This window comes from Daphnia magna, unplaced genomic scaffold (assembly GCF_020631705.1).
Source record: "Daphnia magna isolate NIES unplaced genomic scaffold, ASM2063170v1.1 Dm_contigs409, whole genome shotgun sequence".
NCBI lineage: Eukaryota > Metazoa > Arthropoda > Branchiopoda > Diplostraca > Daphniidae > Daphnia > Daphnia magna.
Window position 1 is genome coordinate 1 of NW_025533301.1, and position 12,880 is coordinate 12,880.

Genomic DNA, 12,880 nt, shown 5'->3' on the forward strand with positions numbered 1-12,880 from the left:
AAAACTAAGATTTCCTAACCGACTTGATCGAGATTCGAACCTCGGACCTTTCGCATCACCGGCTAACCGGCTAACCATTACACCACCGTTAATATGCGAGGCAAAGGGAAAACATGGGGCCGTATGGTGTGGCTCAGGTAAACCCCCCTTCACTGTCCCCTCTCCCATGGGTACGCGCAATCCCCCCTTCCGACCCTTCTTCTGGCCGGCAGGCGCGTCAGTTCCGTAAAACTTGAAACTTTGTACGCGTTTTACTGACACCTCCTGCCCATTTGCACACCCTAAAACCTATATTAAAAATGATCAGCGTAAAAAGATCTACAACCCTGTATTAATCGTTATTGGATTAGAGAAAACTTGTCTTGCTAGGGAAGTGCCAGAATATTAATAATGTAGATTACATGTCTGTAGTTGTATTTGTATTTTTGAATTTTTGAATCTGTATCAGATGACAGTAGTAGATAGTTTTTCCAGTGTTGTGACTTTATATGTATAATTATGTAATTGCTAGTTTTTATGAATTATTCTTAATTGAATTTATTTGCTTGTTATTTATTTAAATAAATTTAGTTATAATTTCGTATTTGAAAATGAAGTTATTGTTTGTAAATTTTATATATATAGATTTTAAAATATAACATGCAACAACGAATAATTTTCAGCAGACGACATATTGTACTCTTTGTATTTCATTCATTTTTAAAGTTTGTAGTGTATACATCTGTGTATTGGATAACTTTTTTTAAGGTAAGTGTTCGTTGTTAATATTTTAATAGAGTAGTGGTATTAGAGTAATTTTTTTATTTATTATTTATTTGACTAATTTAATTACTTAACTTAATTATACATTACTTTATAAAGTTATTAGTAACTTAATAGATTCTTTAACCTTACTGATTAGCAGAAATGTTACTTTTACTTAACTTAAATGTGTTAATTTTACTTTAATATTTAGAGTGTTTAACTTAATTATTTTACTTTACTTTACTATTTTACTTAATATTTGGAGTGTTTAACTTTAATTATTTTACTTTTACTTTACTATTTTACTTTATTACTTTACTTTACTTACTATTTTACTTTTTATTACTTTACTTTACTTTACTATATTACTTTATTACTTACTTACTTTACTTTACTATTTTACTTTATTACTTTACTATTACATTACTTTTCCCACCCAAAACCCTATTTTCTCTTCTATAGCTCGGGCTTGGTCCGCTTAGTTACTTAAGTATAGTTAAGTTAAGTTATTTTAGGTTACTAGTTTACTTTATTACTTTACTATTACATTACTTTACCCACCCAAAACCCCTATTTTGCCTCGCATAGCTCGGGCTTGGTCCCGTTTAGTTACTTAAGTATAGTTAAGTTAAGTTATTTTAGTTAAGTAAATTTGGTCGGGTAAAATAGACTACCTGCGAAAAGGTTCGACTACCTGAAAAGGGTTCGACCTGCCGCCAGTAAGGCTTAACCTTTTCCCTCTTTCCGCTTTTTTACACTGTAGCTATTCCCCACACCGCACTCCGCATTTTATCTACCCAGACTCCACCATAATGGCCGACGTCAACCATATGCCCAGCACACAGCCTTCACGTCAACGGTAATAAGATTATATACACGCTGAATAACCAATTACACTACCAATTAACAATTATTTTCCAACAGGTCCGTTGGTAACGTTCTAATTTGAAGAGACTGCAGCCCCAAAACAACCAACAATTCATTGTTTTCATTGCCTGTTGTTGTCATTGTCTGTGTTTCAAAACTCCCTCAAGAGACCGTTCCATTTGACAGCCTTGAAACAACCACCAATTCACTGTTTTGGTTGACAGCTCCATTTGCTGTGTCCCTAACTCCACCTTATGGGACCGTTCCCTTTTGCATCCTCTACTAAGCCCCAATTCATTGTGTTTTCATCAGCCCCATGGACTGCATTCCAACACCCTTTAGACAACGTTCCCTTTCACATTCTTCAAACAAGCCCCTTATTTCATTTTGTTTTCACCAGCTGTGTTGACTACATTCCAACACTTTTCAGAGACCGTTCCTTTTGCAACCCTCAAACAAGCCCCAATTCATTGTTTTCACCAGGTCTATTGATTGCATTCCAACACTTTTTAGAGACCGTTCCATTTTGCATCCCTCAAGCAAGCTCCAATTTACTGTGTCTTCACCAGCTCCATTGACTTGAATTCACCACACTTCAGAGAACGTTCTTTATTGCAACCTCAAACAGGCCCCAATTCCTGGTTTTTCACCAGATCAGTTGACTGCATTCCATCAACTTTCAGAAACCGTTCCACTTTTGCATCCTTAAAACAAACCCCAATTGATTTTGGTTCCACCACCTCTGTAGGCTGCGTTCAACAACTTTTAGAGACTGTTCCTTTTATCACCTCTCAAACAACCATTGATTTTGTTCTCAACAGCTCCATTTACAGGTTTCCAACACTTTTAAGAGACTGTTCCCTTTTGCATCCCTCAACCAACAACTATTGGATACTGTTCTCAACAGCTCCCTGACTGTGTTCCAACACTTTTAAGAGACCGTTCCTTTTTCACCTCTCAAACAACCATAATTGCATTTTGTTCACAACTGCTCCATTGACTGCGTTCCAACACTTTTAAGAGACCGTTCCCTTTTGCATCCCTCAAACAACAGCCCCAATTCATTGTATTCTGATGAGCTTCTTTCACTGCATTCCAACACCTTTGAGAGACCATTCCTCTTTTGCATCCCTCAAACAAGCCCCAATTCATTTTGTTTTCTCCAGCTCCATTGACTGTGTTCCAACAATCTTCAGAGACCGTTCCTTTTTGCAGTCCTCAAACCACAGCTATTGGATACTGTTCTCAACAGCTCCATTGACTGCGTTCCAACACTTTTAAGAGACCGTTCCCTTTTGCAGTCCTCAACCCACAGCTGTTGGATACTGTTCTCACCAGCTCCACTGACTGCGTTCCAACACTTTTAAGAGACCGTTCCATTTTGCAGCCCTAAAACAAACACTATTGCATACTGTTCTCAACAGCTCCATGTTAGCGTTCCAGCATTTTTAAGAGACTATTCCCTTTTCAGCCCTCAAACAACTACCATTGCATAGTGTTATCAACAGCTCCACTGACTGCATTCCAACACTTTTAACAACCCTTTCCCTATTGCATCCCTCAAACAACCACCAATGCATTTTGTTCCCAAGAGCTCCACTGACTACATTCCAACACTTTTCAGAGACCGTTCTCTTTTGCATCCCCCAAACAAGCCCCAATTCATTTTTTTGTTTTCACCAGGTCTTTTGATTGCATTCCAACACTTTTAGAGACCGTTCTCTTTTGCATCCTTAAAACAAACCCCAATTGATTTTGGTTCCACCACCTCTGTTGGCTGCGTTCCAACACTTTTAAGAGACCGTTCCCTTTTATCTTCCTCTCAACAACCATCATTGTGTTTTTTCTTAATAGCTCCATTTACAGCGTTCCAACACTTTTAAGAGACCGTTCCCTTTTGCATCCCTCAACCAACAGCTTTTGGATACTGTTCTCAACAGCTTTTGGATACTGTTCTTAACAGCTCCCCTGACTGCGTTCCAACACTTTTAAGAGACCGTTCCCTTTTGCATCCCTCAACCAACCCATTTGATGGATCTGTGCTCAACAGCTCCCTTGACTGCGTTCCAACAGTTTTAAGAGACCGTTCCCTTTTTCATCCTCTCAAACAAACCCCAATTGCATTTTGGTCTCCACTCCTCTGCTGACTGCGTTCCAACACTTTTAAGAGACCGTTCCCTTTTTGCATCCCTCAAACAACCCCCAATTCATTGTGTTCTCACCAGCTCCATTGACTGCATTCCAAACCTTTTCAGAGACCGTTCCTTTTTGCATCCCTCAAACAAGCCCCAATTCATTTTGTTTTCACCAGCTCCATTGACTGCGTTCCAACACTTTTCAGAGACCGTTCCCTTTTGCATCCCTCAAACAACCACCACTTGATTTTGTTCTCAACAGCTCCCTTGACTGTGTTCCAACACTTTTAAAGAGACCGTTCCCTTTTGTAGCCCTCAAACAACAACTATTGCATACTGTTCTCAACAGCTCCCTTGACTGCATTCCAACACTTTTAAGAGACCATTCCCTTTTGCACCCCTCAAACAACAATCATTTCATTTTGTTCTCAACAGCTCCCTGTACTGCGTTCCAACACTTTTAAGAGACCGTTCCCTTTTTGCAGCCCTCAAACAACCACTATTGCTTATTGTTCTCAACAGCTCCACTGACTGCGTTCCAACATTTTTAAGAGACCGTTCCCTTTTGCAGCCCTCAAACAACCACTATTGCATACTGTTCTCAACAGCTCCACTGACTGCGTTCCAACACTTTTAAGAGACCGTTCCCTTTTGCATCCCTCAAACAACCACCAACTGCATTTTGTTCTCAACAGCTCCTTTGACTGCGTTCCAACACTTTTCAGAGACTGTCCCTTTCTGCATCCCTCTACCAGGCCCCAATTCATTGTGTTTTTACCAGATCCATTGGCTGAGTTCCAACACACTCTACAGAACGTTCTCTTTTGCATCCTTAAAACAAACCCCAATTGATGTTGTTTCGATCAGTTCCGTTGAATGCATTCCAACACTTTTCTGAGACTGTTCCTTATTCCATCCCTCAAAAAACCAGAAATTCATTCTGTTTGTTGCAGACTCATTGACTGCGTTTCAACACCTTTGAGCAACTGTTTTCTTTTGCATCAATCAAACACATTCATTTCCTGAATGTTGAACGGTTACACAGAGGTAGAAACTGCTCCAAGGATAATAACTGTTGGATGTTATTACTCTTGCTTCTTTTCCAATCATAACCGCATATCGCATATCGCAACCGCATAGCGCCCTTCTTTTGTTTTTTCCCTACCCTGCATTTCCGCCGTAGTCGATGACGGAGGAAAATGCAGCAACGAGGTTAGTCTGAATCGTTTTCGTGGTGGTAGCAGTCGCAACCTGTCGCCCCAACTTTCCGTGTTGTAACCTCGTGTCGTGTTTAAATACATCGCAGCGTGGCCCTTTTGGCCACTGAGTTAGCCACATCCCGTCTTCGTCGTTTTACTTCGGTGGTTAACAGTTTGGTGCATCGACCGGGAAGCTCATCGTTCGTGTTAATCTTCGCCATCCGTCCGTTCGCGTGGCCATTCATCCCTGGGTATCCCGGCTCATCATTTGAACACTTCAATCAGGACGTAAGCATTGTTAGCTGGCATAGTTTTGTCCGACCTATGGTGGTTGGTCAATTCCTGTCAGTATTAGCTTATTTCGTCCTATTTACCATCGTCGATACCTTTTCAGGGCCGTCGATTGGTAATTTTCGGTGTCCAACACCCATTTGCAATCGTCGATACCTTTACAGGGCCGTCGATTGTTTTTCGTTTTCGTCATTTTTTTTCTCTGTGATATTTATCGTCGATACCTTTACAGGGCCGTATTGATTCTTTAAAGGCGATTTTTTTTTGTATATTTCAATCTCGATACCTTTTCAGGGCCGTCGATTGATCTTTTCGTTTTCGTCTATGCACTTTACAATCGTCGATACCTTTACAGGGCCGTCGATTGTTCATTTCGTTTCACCCGTCTTTTATTTTCAATCGTCGATACCTTTAAGGGCCGAATTCAGATACTTTAGTGTGATTGTTAACTCCTTTGTCCGTTATTTTCGTGTCGATATTTACAGGGCCGTGGTTGTCAATTTAGTCTTCGTCCGTCTCTCTATTTTCAATCGTCGATACCTTTCAGGCCGTCGATTGTTTATTTCGTTTTCGTTTTTCATTATATTTTGGGCGTCGTTGTCTTCGTTTTCTGTGTATTCAATCGTATACCTTTCAGGGCCTCGATGTTCTTTCGTTTTCGTCTGTGCATATTTCAATCGTCGATACCTTTTCAGGGCCGTCGATTGATCTTTTCGTTTTTCGCCTATGCACATTTACAATCGTCGATACCTTTACAGGGCCGTCGATTGTTCATTTCGTTTTCGCCCGTCTTTAATATTTTCAATCGTCGATACCTTTACAGGGCCGTCGATTGTCAATTTAGTCTTCGTCCGTCTCTCTCATTTTCAATCGTCGATACCTTTACAGGGCCGTCGATTGTTTATTTCGTTTTTATGGCGTATTTTTTTCTTTTCGTTGTGATATTTCAATCGTCGATACCTTTTCAGGGCCGTCGATTGATCTTTTGTTTTTCGCCTATGCCATTAACAATCGTCGATACCTTTACAGGGCCGTCGATTGTTCATTTCGTTTTCGCCCGTCTTTAATATTTTCAATCGTCGATACCTTTACAGGGCCGTCGATTGTTAACTCCGTTTCCGTCCGTCATATTTTCAGTCGTCGATACCTTTACAGGGCCGTCGATTGTCAATTTAGTCTTCGTCCGTCTCTCTAATTTTCAATCGTCGATACCTTTACAGGGCCGTCGATTGTTAATTTCATTTTCGTCCGTCTCACACATTCTCAATCGTCGATACCTTTACAGGGCCGTCGATTGACAATTGCCTTTTTGTCCATCTCGCTTATTCTCAATCGTCGATACCTTTACAGGGCCGTCGATTGTTCATTTCGTTTTCGTCTGTGCATATTTCAATCGTCGATACCTTTTCAGGGCCGTCGATTGATCTTTTCGTTTTTCGTCTATGCACATTTACAATCGTCGATACCTTTACAGGGCCGCCGATTGTTCATTTCGTTTTCGCCCGTCTTTAATATTTTCAATCGTCGATACCTTTACAGGGCCGTCGATTGTTAATTTCGTTTTCGTCCGACATATTTTCAATCGTCGATACCTTTACAGGGCCGTCGATTGTTTATTTCATTTTGGTCCGTCTCACACATTCTCAATCGTCGATACCTTTACAGGGCCGTCGATTGTCAATTTTCTTTTCGTCCATCTCGCTTATTCTCAATCGTCGGCCTTTTTAACTGAAGGGTTGTTGGACATTTAATCCGGTCCTGAACAGCCCTCCAAAAGCCCTCAACGTCAGACGTCCTTTTAAAAAATCGAAAATATTTTGTCAACAATCAAAAATGCCGCCGCGCCGTCAACTCACCGATGCTGAAAGGAGGCAGAAAAAAATAGGAAGCAAAGAGAAAAAAGAGCCCAAGAGGATCCAGAAGTGAAAACGAAAAGATTAGCAAGAACACAGGGCGAGGGCTCAATACGTCCGTGATGCGAAAAAACAGCGTTTCGATCAAGATGTTAACTTCAAACCCCAAACGAAGTAGATGGGCAAGCGCGTATCCACCTAGAGGCAGAAGATCGAGCCGAGGCCGAAAGACGTAAAGAAAGACCGAGCTCAAGAACCAGGCGGAAGTGAAACAAGCAAGGCTACAAGAGCAAGCATTACAGGCAGCAGGCTCTGCGTAAAGAGGAAAACGGGGAAGAAAAACGTGCAAGGCTAAAGAGATCAGGCAACATAGGCAGCAAGCTCTACGTAGCGCTGAAACCGATGACGAAAGGTTAGTAAGAATGATTGAGGGCCTCAATTCAGTCAACAAGCCTTGCGCGCCCAAGAGACGGAAGAAGAGAGAATGTCACGTGCAACCATAGATAGATTGCGTCATCAAAATCGTCTCGCCGACGAAACGCACGAAGAGGCGGAAGTACGTCGCGAAATAAACAGGCAACAGACACCTGATTCTAGGGCCGCTGAGATTGAAGAAGAAACAAACGAAAGACGAGAAGAGAGTCAATTTCGAATGCAGCGGCTGCGAGAGGAGAGGGAGGAAGATGAGGAATTACTTCGGGCCATGAATGCATTGGAACATGCGGAAATTATACCAATGGAAACTGAAGAGGAGCGCACTTTTCGTGAAGAGCTATTGGCTACCCGCAACCGTGCGGGAGTGCCAAGAACTCATAGAGCGGCTTGCAAAACCTTGACTTCCGAAGACCGAGTTCCAATGCACGATTGTGGAGAAATGACCGTTACTTGCGGCGAATGTAATGCCAGGCATTTCAAGGGTGAACGACCGTCAGACAAGAAATTCACCCAATGCTGCGCAAAAGGAAAAGTGATTCTCCCACCCCCGAAAGAGTGCCCTCAATTGCTAGCTAAACTATTGCAGAATGACCATCCAAAGGCGAAAGCGTTCATGATGAAGATCCGCAATTACAATAGCGCTCACGCTTTTGCTTCGTTGGGAGCCAAGATTTCGTCGCCGCCAGGTCGTGGACCGTATTGTTTCCGAATCCACGGTCAAGTGTACCACAACACCACACCCGTCGGCCTAAACACGAACAATCCCAGGTATGCGGATCTTTATTTCATAGATGCTGCGCAGGCCAGCGAGTTCAGAGCGAATTTCACCTCAAACGGAGGGTGCTGCAGGAATTTGATGGAAGAATTGGACGCAATGCTCCGAGAAAAGAATCCCTACGCAGCCATATACAAGATGATGCGTCAAGTACTTGAAGAAGAGTACCGCCGAGCCCAAGATGAGAATCTACCGCACCAAACAGTGGGAATGATCATTAGCAGTGATCGAAGAAATGTAGATCAGAGACGCTACAACAACCCCACGACAAACGAGATTGCTGTCATTTTCAAAAGCGCAAACGGTGAGCCACCCTCGAAGAGAGATATCCGAGGCCATCTCTTCATCCCAGTCAGAGGGAGAACGTTCATTCAGATTGACACACAACAGCCCATGTGCGACCCGATGACTTATCCCTTGCTCTTCCCCAACGGTGACGATGGATGGCATGTAAACATGCCTTATACCACCACCACACGACGCGAAAGAGAGGAAGCAGCAGCACGGGCAATGGATGTGGATGAAGAGGAAGAGATCGGTCTCCCAAGACTGAATGAGATACTGCGTCGTGAAAATCTTCCAGTACAAGCCCTAGCTGGTGATGAAGAGCCGGTGGAAGAACTAGAACCGGAACCAGAGGAGCAGATAGACGAAGATGAAAACGATCCCCAACGGTTGAATCGTGGCGAAGGAAGACGAAAAAGGATCACGCAATGCGAATTTTACAGTTCACTAATGTCGATTCGGGATTATTTCAATAATGTCTTGGCCGGTGGATCACTCACTCAACAATGGACGGTTGATTCTTACGTCAAGATTGAAGCAAACCGCGTCAAGTACATCCGCGAACATCAGGCGGAGCTTCACGTTGCACAGTACGACGGTCTCTTGGATTACTTGCACAATCGAGCCGAGAGAGAAAACTTCACGGTCGGATCGTATCACGTCCTCCCATCGAGTTTCATCGGAAGTCCAAGGGCGATGAAGCAAGCGTACCAAGATGCAATGGCCATCTGCGGAAAATTCGGCAAGCCGGTATTCTTCCTGACGTTCACCTGCAACCCAAAGTGGAGGGAAATCACGGCTAACATTCCCAACCATCTTTCAGCACCAGATCGGCCTGATATAGTCGCAAGAGTTTTCCAACAAAAGAAGAATGAGTTGGTCAACGATATTGAAAAGCGCCAAGTGCTGGGATTTGCGACTGCTCGGATACAAGTAATTGAATTTCAAAAGCGCGGATTGCCACATTGCCACATGCTCATTTGGATCGACGAGCGTGACGCCCCTGCTACCGCAGAAGATGTGGATGCAACCATCTGCGCGGAAATTCCCGATAGAACCACGCATCCGAGACTTTACAAGAGCATCATGACCCACATGATTCACGGTCCATGTGGGTTAATCAACAAAAAATCCCCTTGCATGGATGGCGACAAATGCTCAAAGTCTTTTCCGAAGCAACACAGCCAAGAAACCATCCTCAACGATAATGGCTACCCCACTTACAGACGAAGAGATACGGGAGTTGTACACCGCTTGAAACGAGGGCACACGTATTTCGAAGTGGACAACACCTGGGTCGTTCCTTACAACCCTTGGTTATCCCTCAAGTTTGACTCCCACATCAACCTCGAATACTGCGCATCAATCGTCAGTGTCAAGTACATCTTCAAGTATGTCTACAAAGGGTACGATTGCCTGAAAATGGATCAAAAAGTGGGAACCTATCACCAGGTAGAAGGCGAAGAACCAAGTGTGGAGTGGGACGAAATCACGTGCCATCTTGATGCGCGATACGTCAGCGCGCCGGAAGCCTGTTGGCGAATCTTCAAGTTTCCCCTTTCCGACCGTTCGCATGCCATCTATCGCCTGGCCGTCCATTTGCCCCGAGAGCAACCCGTCTTTTTCCAACCGGGAAACGAAATGCAAGCCGTCATCAATGCCGCTTCGAGAGACACCAACCTGACTGCTTTCTTCAAGTTGAATCGCGTCGACGAGAGCGCACGGCAATATTTCTACAGAGAAATACCTCACCACTACGTTTTCATCAAGAAAACCAATTCGTGGAAGCCTCGCGTGAAACGGGCCAAGATCATCGGTCGCCTATACACGGTTGGTGTTCGACAGGTGGAACGGCATTGCCTTCGTCTGCTTCTCATCAACGTTAAAGGGCCAACAAGCTTTGAAGATTTGCGAACAGTCGACCAGATTGTCCACCCCACTTTCAAAGCGGCAGCAATAGCACTGAATTTGCTGGAAGACGACACTGCTTGGGCTAGAGCCATGCAAGAAGCGGCAGCATTCCAAATGCCTCTTCAGCTGAGGCAGCTTTTTGTCGACATTTGCCTGTTCTGCAATCCCTCCGACGCTCTGCATCTATTTGAAATCAACCTGAACCATCTGATGGAAGACTACATTAGAAGCGGACACGAAGCCAACGTGGCCAAGAACTTGACGTTGAAATGGATTCAGGACAAGCTACGTCTCCACAATCAGACGATGGAAGATCTCTCCCTGCCTGTCCCTGATTTCCAGCTGATTAACCAACTGGTCGAAGCTCAGATGGAAGAGAACAGCGAAAACAGTCAAAGAGAAAAGAGACTCATGGGCGAAATGATGTTGGCACAGCTTAACGACGGGCAACGCGCGGCCTTTGATCAAGTCATGGTTGCTGTCAACGATGTCAACAACTTACATCCACGACAGTATTTCCTTGATGGCCCTGGAGGAACGGGAAAGACCTTTCTCTACAACACCCTCATCACCGTCCTTCAAGGTCAGGGGAGACAAGTTATTGCAGTGGCTTCCACGGGGATCGCGTCCACTTTGTTACTGGACGGAACAACTTACCATTCGCAGTTCAAGATTTATCCCCCAATAACAGAAACGACAAGATCGAAAATCGAAGAAGCCAGCTACAACGCGCAACTGATCAGAAACGCCAGTCTCATCATTTCCGACGAAGCCACCATGAAAACCAACCACGCCCTCGACGCGATCAATCATCTTTTCCAAACCGTCATGAAGAATCGCGTCGATCCCTACGGTGGCAAAGTTCTCTTGCTCGGCGGCGATTTTAGACAGTGCTTACCCGTTGTGAGGCACGGAAACAGGGTCAAAGTCACCGAAGCGACCATCATCAATAATGCGACTTGGCCTCTTTTTCGACAGCTTCGATTGGTGCAGAACATGCGTACCGCCGATGGTAGTCAAGATTTCGCCGATTGGCTCATTCAACTTGGAAACGGATCTTTGGCTCAAATACCGCGACTCAACGACCCAGATCTCATCGAAATCCCGCAAGACTTTCTCAACATTCGAACAAACTTAATCGAACACGTCTTTGGCGATCCATCCGATCTGTTAAACGAAGGCGTCAGAGAACAAGTTTGCAACCGGGCTATTCTATGTCCCAAGAATGAAGATTGTCTGAGGATCAACAACAAGATCATCGGCGAGATGCCTGGCGCGTTGAAAGTCTGCAAAAGTATCGACACCATCGATTCAGAGGACCCAGAGGAAATTTCCAACTACCCTCCGGAAATTTTAAACACCTTCAACGTTTCTGGGCTACCTCCGCACCAACTCAAACTGAAAATAGGAGCCATCGTCATTCTTCTCAAGAACATTGACTCACGACAGGGACTTTGCAACGGCACGAGGCTCATCATCAAGGCGCTCAGCGGTAACCTGATCGTGGCAGAGATCGCGGCCGGCAAACACAAAGGACACAACGTCTTCCTCCCACGGATGTCCATGTCTCCCACCGACTCTGACTTGCCCTTCAAACTCAAAAGATTGCAGTTCCCTGTGCTTGTGGCTTTTGCCATGACCATCAACAAGTCACAGGGACAGACTTTTGAGCGAGTAGGCATCTACCTTCCTGAATCCGTCTTCAGCCACGGCCAACTATACGTTGCGTTCTCACGAGCCACATCGAGGGAAGGTGTTAAAATTCAGTGCGAAGAAACGGAGAAACAAGGCAAGCTACTTCGGAATCTTCCGCAATCCACGGAGCAAGACAAAAACAAGGTTTTCACCAAAAACGTGGTTTACAAAGAAGTTCTCCTCGAATAGCAAGCCGAATAAAATATCACCGCCCCAGTGATTAAGACAAGTTGGACTACCAATCCATCAACCACAAAGAGGAACTAAATTCCGCCTCGGTCTACGGACCAAATAAGGAGCACGGGCATGGCCTTGGGGGTAGTTCCCAAGTGCGCTCAACCGTGAATTTTTTATTCCAAGTCTTACATTTTGTATTCAAAGCCGCATTGGACCTACATTAGTAATACCCTTACATTAACAATACGATAAAACTGTTTCTTTTCACTTTCAACTGCTGACAGGTAATAGTAGTTGGACACTTGAATAAATGTGTTTCCTCCATTGTTTGTTACGTGTATCAGAGGTGCGACTTACAATACGTGGATTCAGCAGCTTAACATGGATGAAGGGGCTTAAAGTGATTAATAAATCGTAAGAAGATTAAGGGGCTTTACATGGAGCAGTTGGCTTAACATGGATTAGGTTGCTTAACGTAGATTAAGCGGCTTTACATGGATTAAGAGGCTTAAA

The 12,880-nt window shown here is 44.1% G+C and overlaps 2 protein-coding genes across 2 annotated transcripts; both read left to right on the plus strand.

Annotated features, from left to right (window-relative positions):
• Positions 1–7,069: 7,069 nt before the first annotated feature.
• Positions 7,070–10,544, plus strand: LOC116934604. The gene is given in 5 exon segments (XM_045167935.1): positions 7,070–7,108; positions 7,111–7,176; positions 7,178–7,263; positions 7,534–10,414; positions 10,473–10,544. Coding segments are annotated over 5 exon segments (3,144 nt in total).
• A 41-nt stretch (positions 10,545–10,585) lies between these two features.
• On the plus strand, positions 10,586–12,379 carry LOC116936200 (ATP-dependent DNA helicase pif1-like). Its single transcript, XM_045167936.1, has one exon. The coding sequence runs from the start codon at positions 10,586–10,588 to the stop codon at positions 12,377–12,379; it is 1,794 nt and encodes a 597-aa protein (XP_045023871.1).
• The last annotated feature ends 501 nt before the right edge of the window (positions 12,380–12,880 follow it).

Bases quoted from the DNA above. Each gene is read 5' to 3' on its own strand.
- LOC116936200 (XM_045167936.1), top strand. From the start codon at position 10,586: ATGCAAGAAGCGGCAGCATTCCAAATGCCTCTTCAGCTGAGGCAGCTT.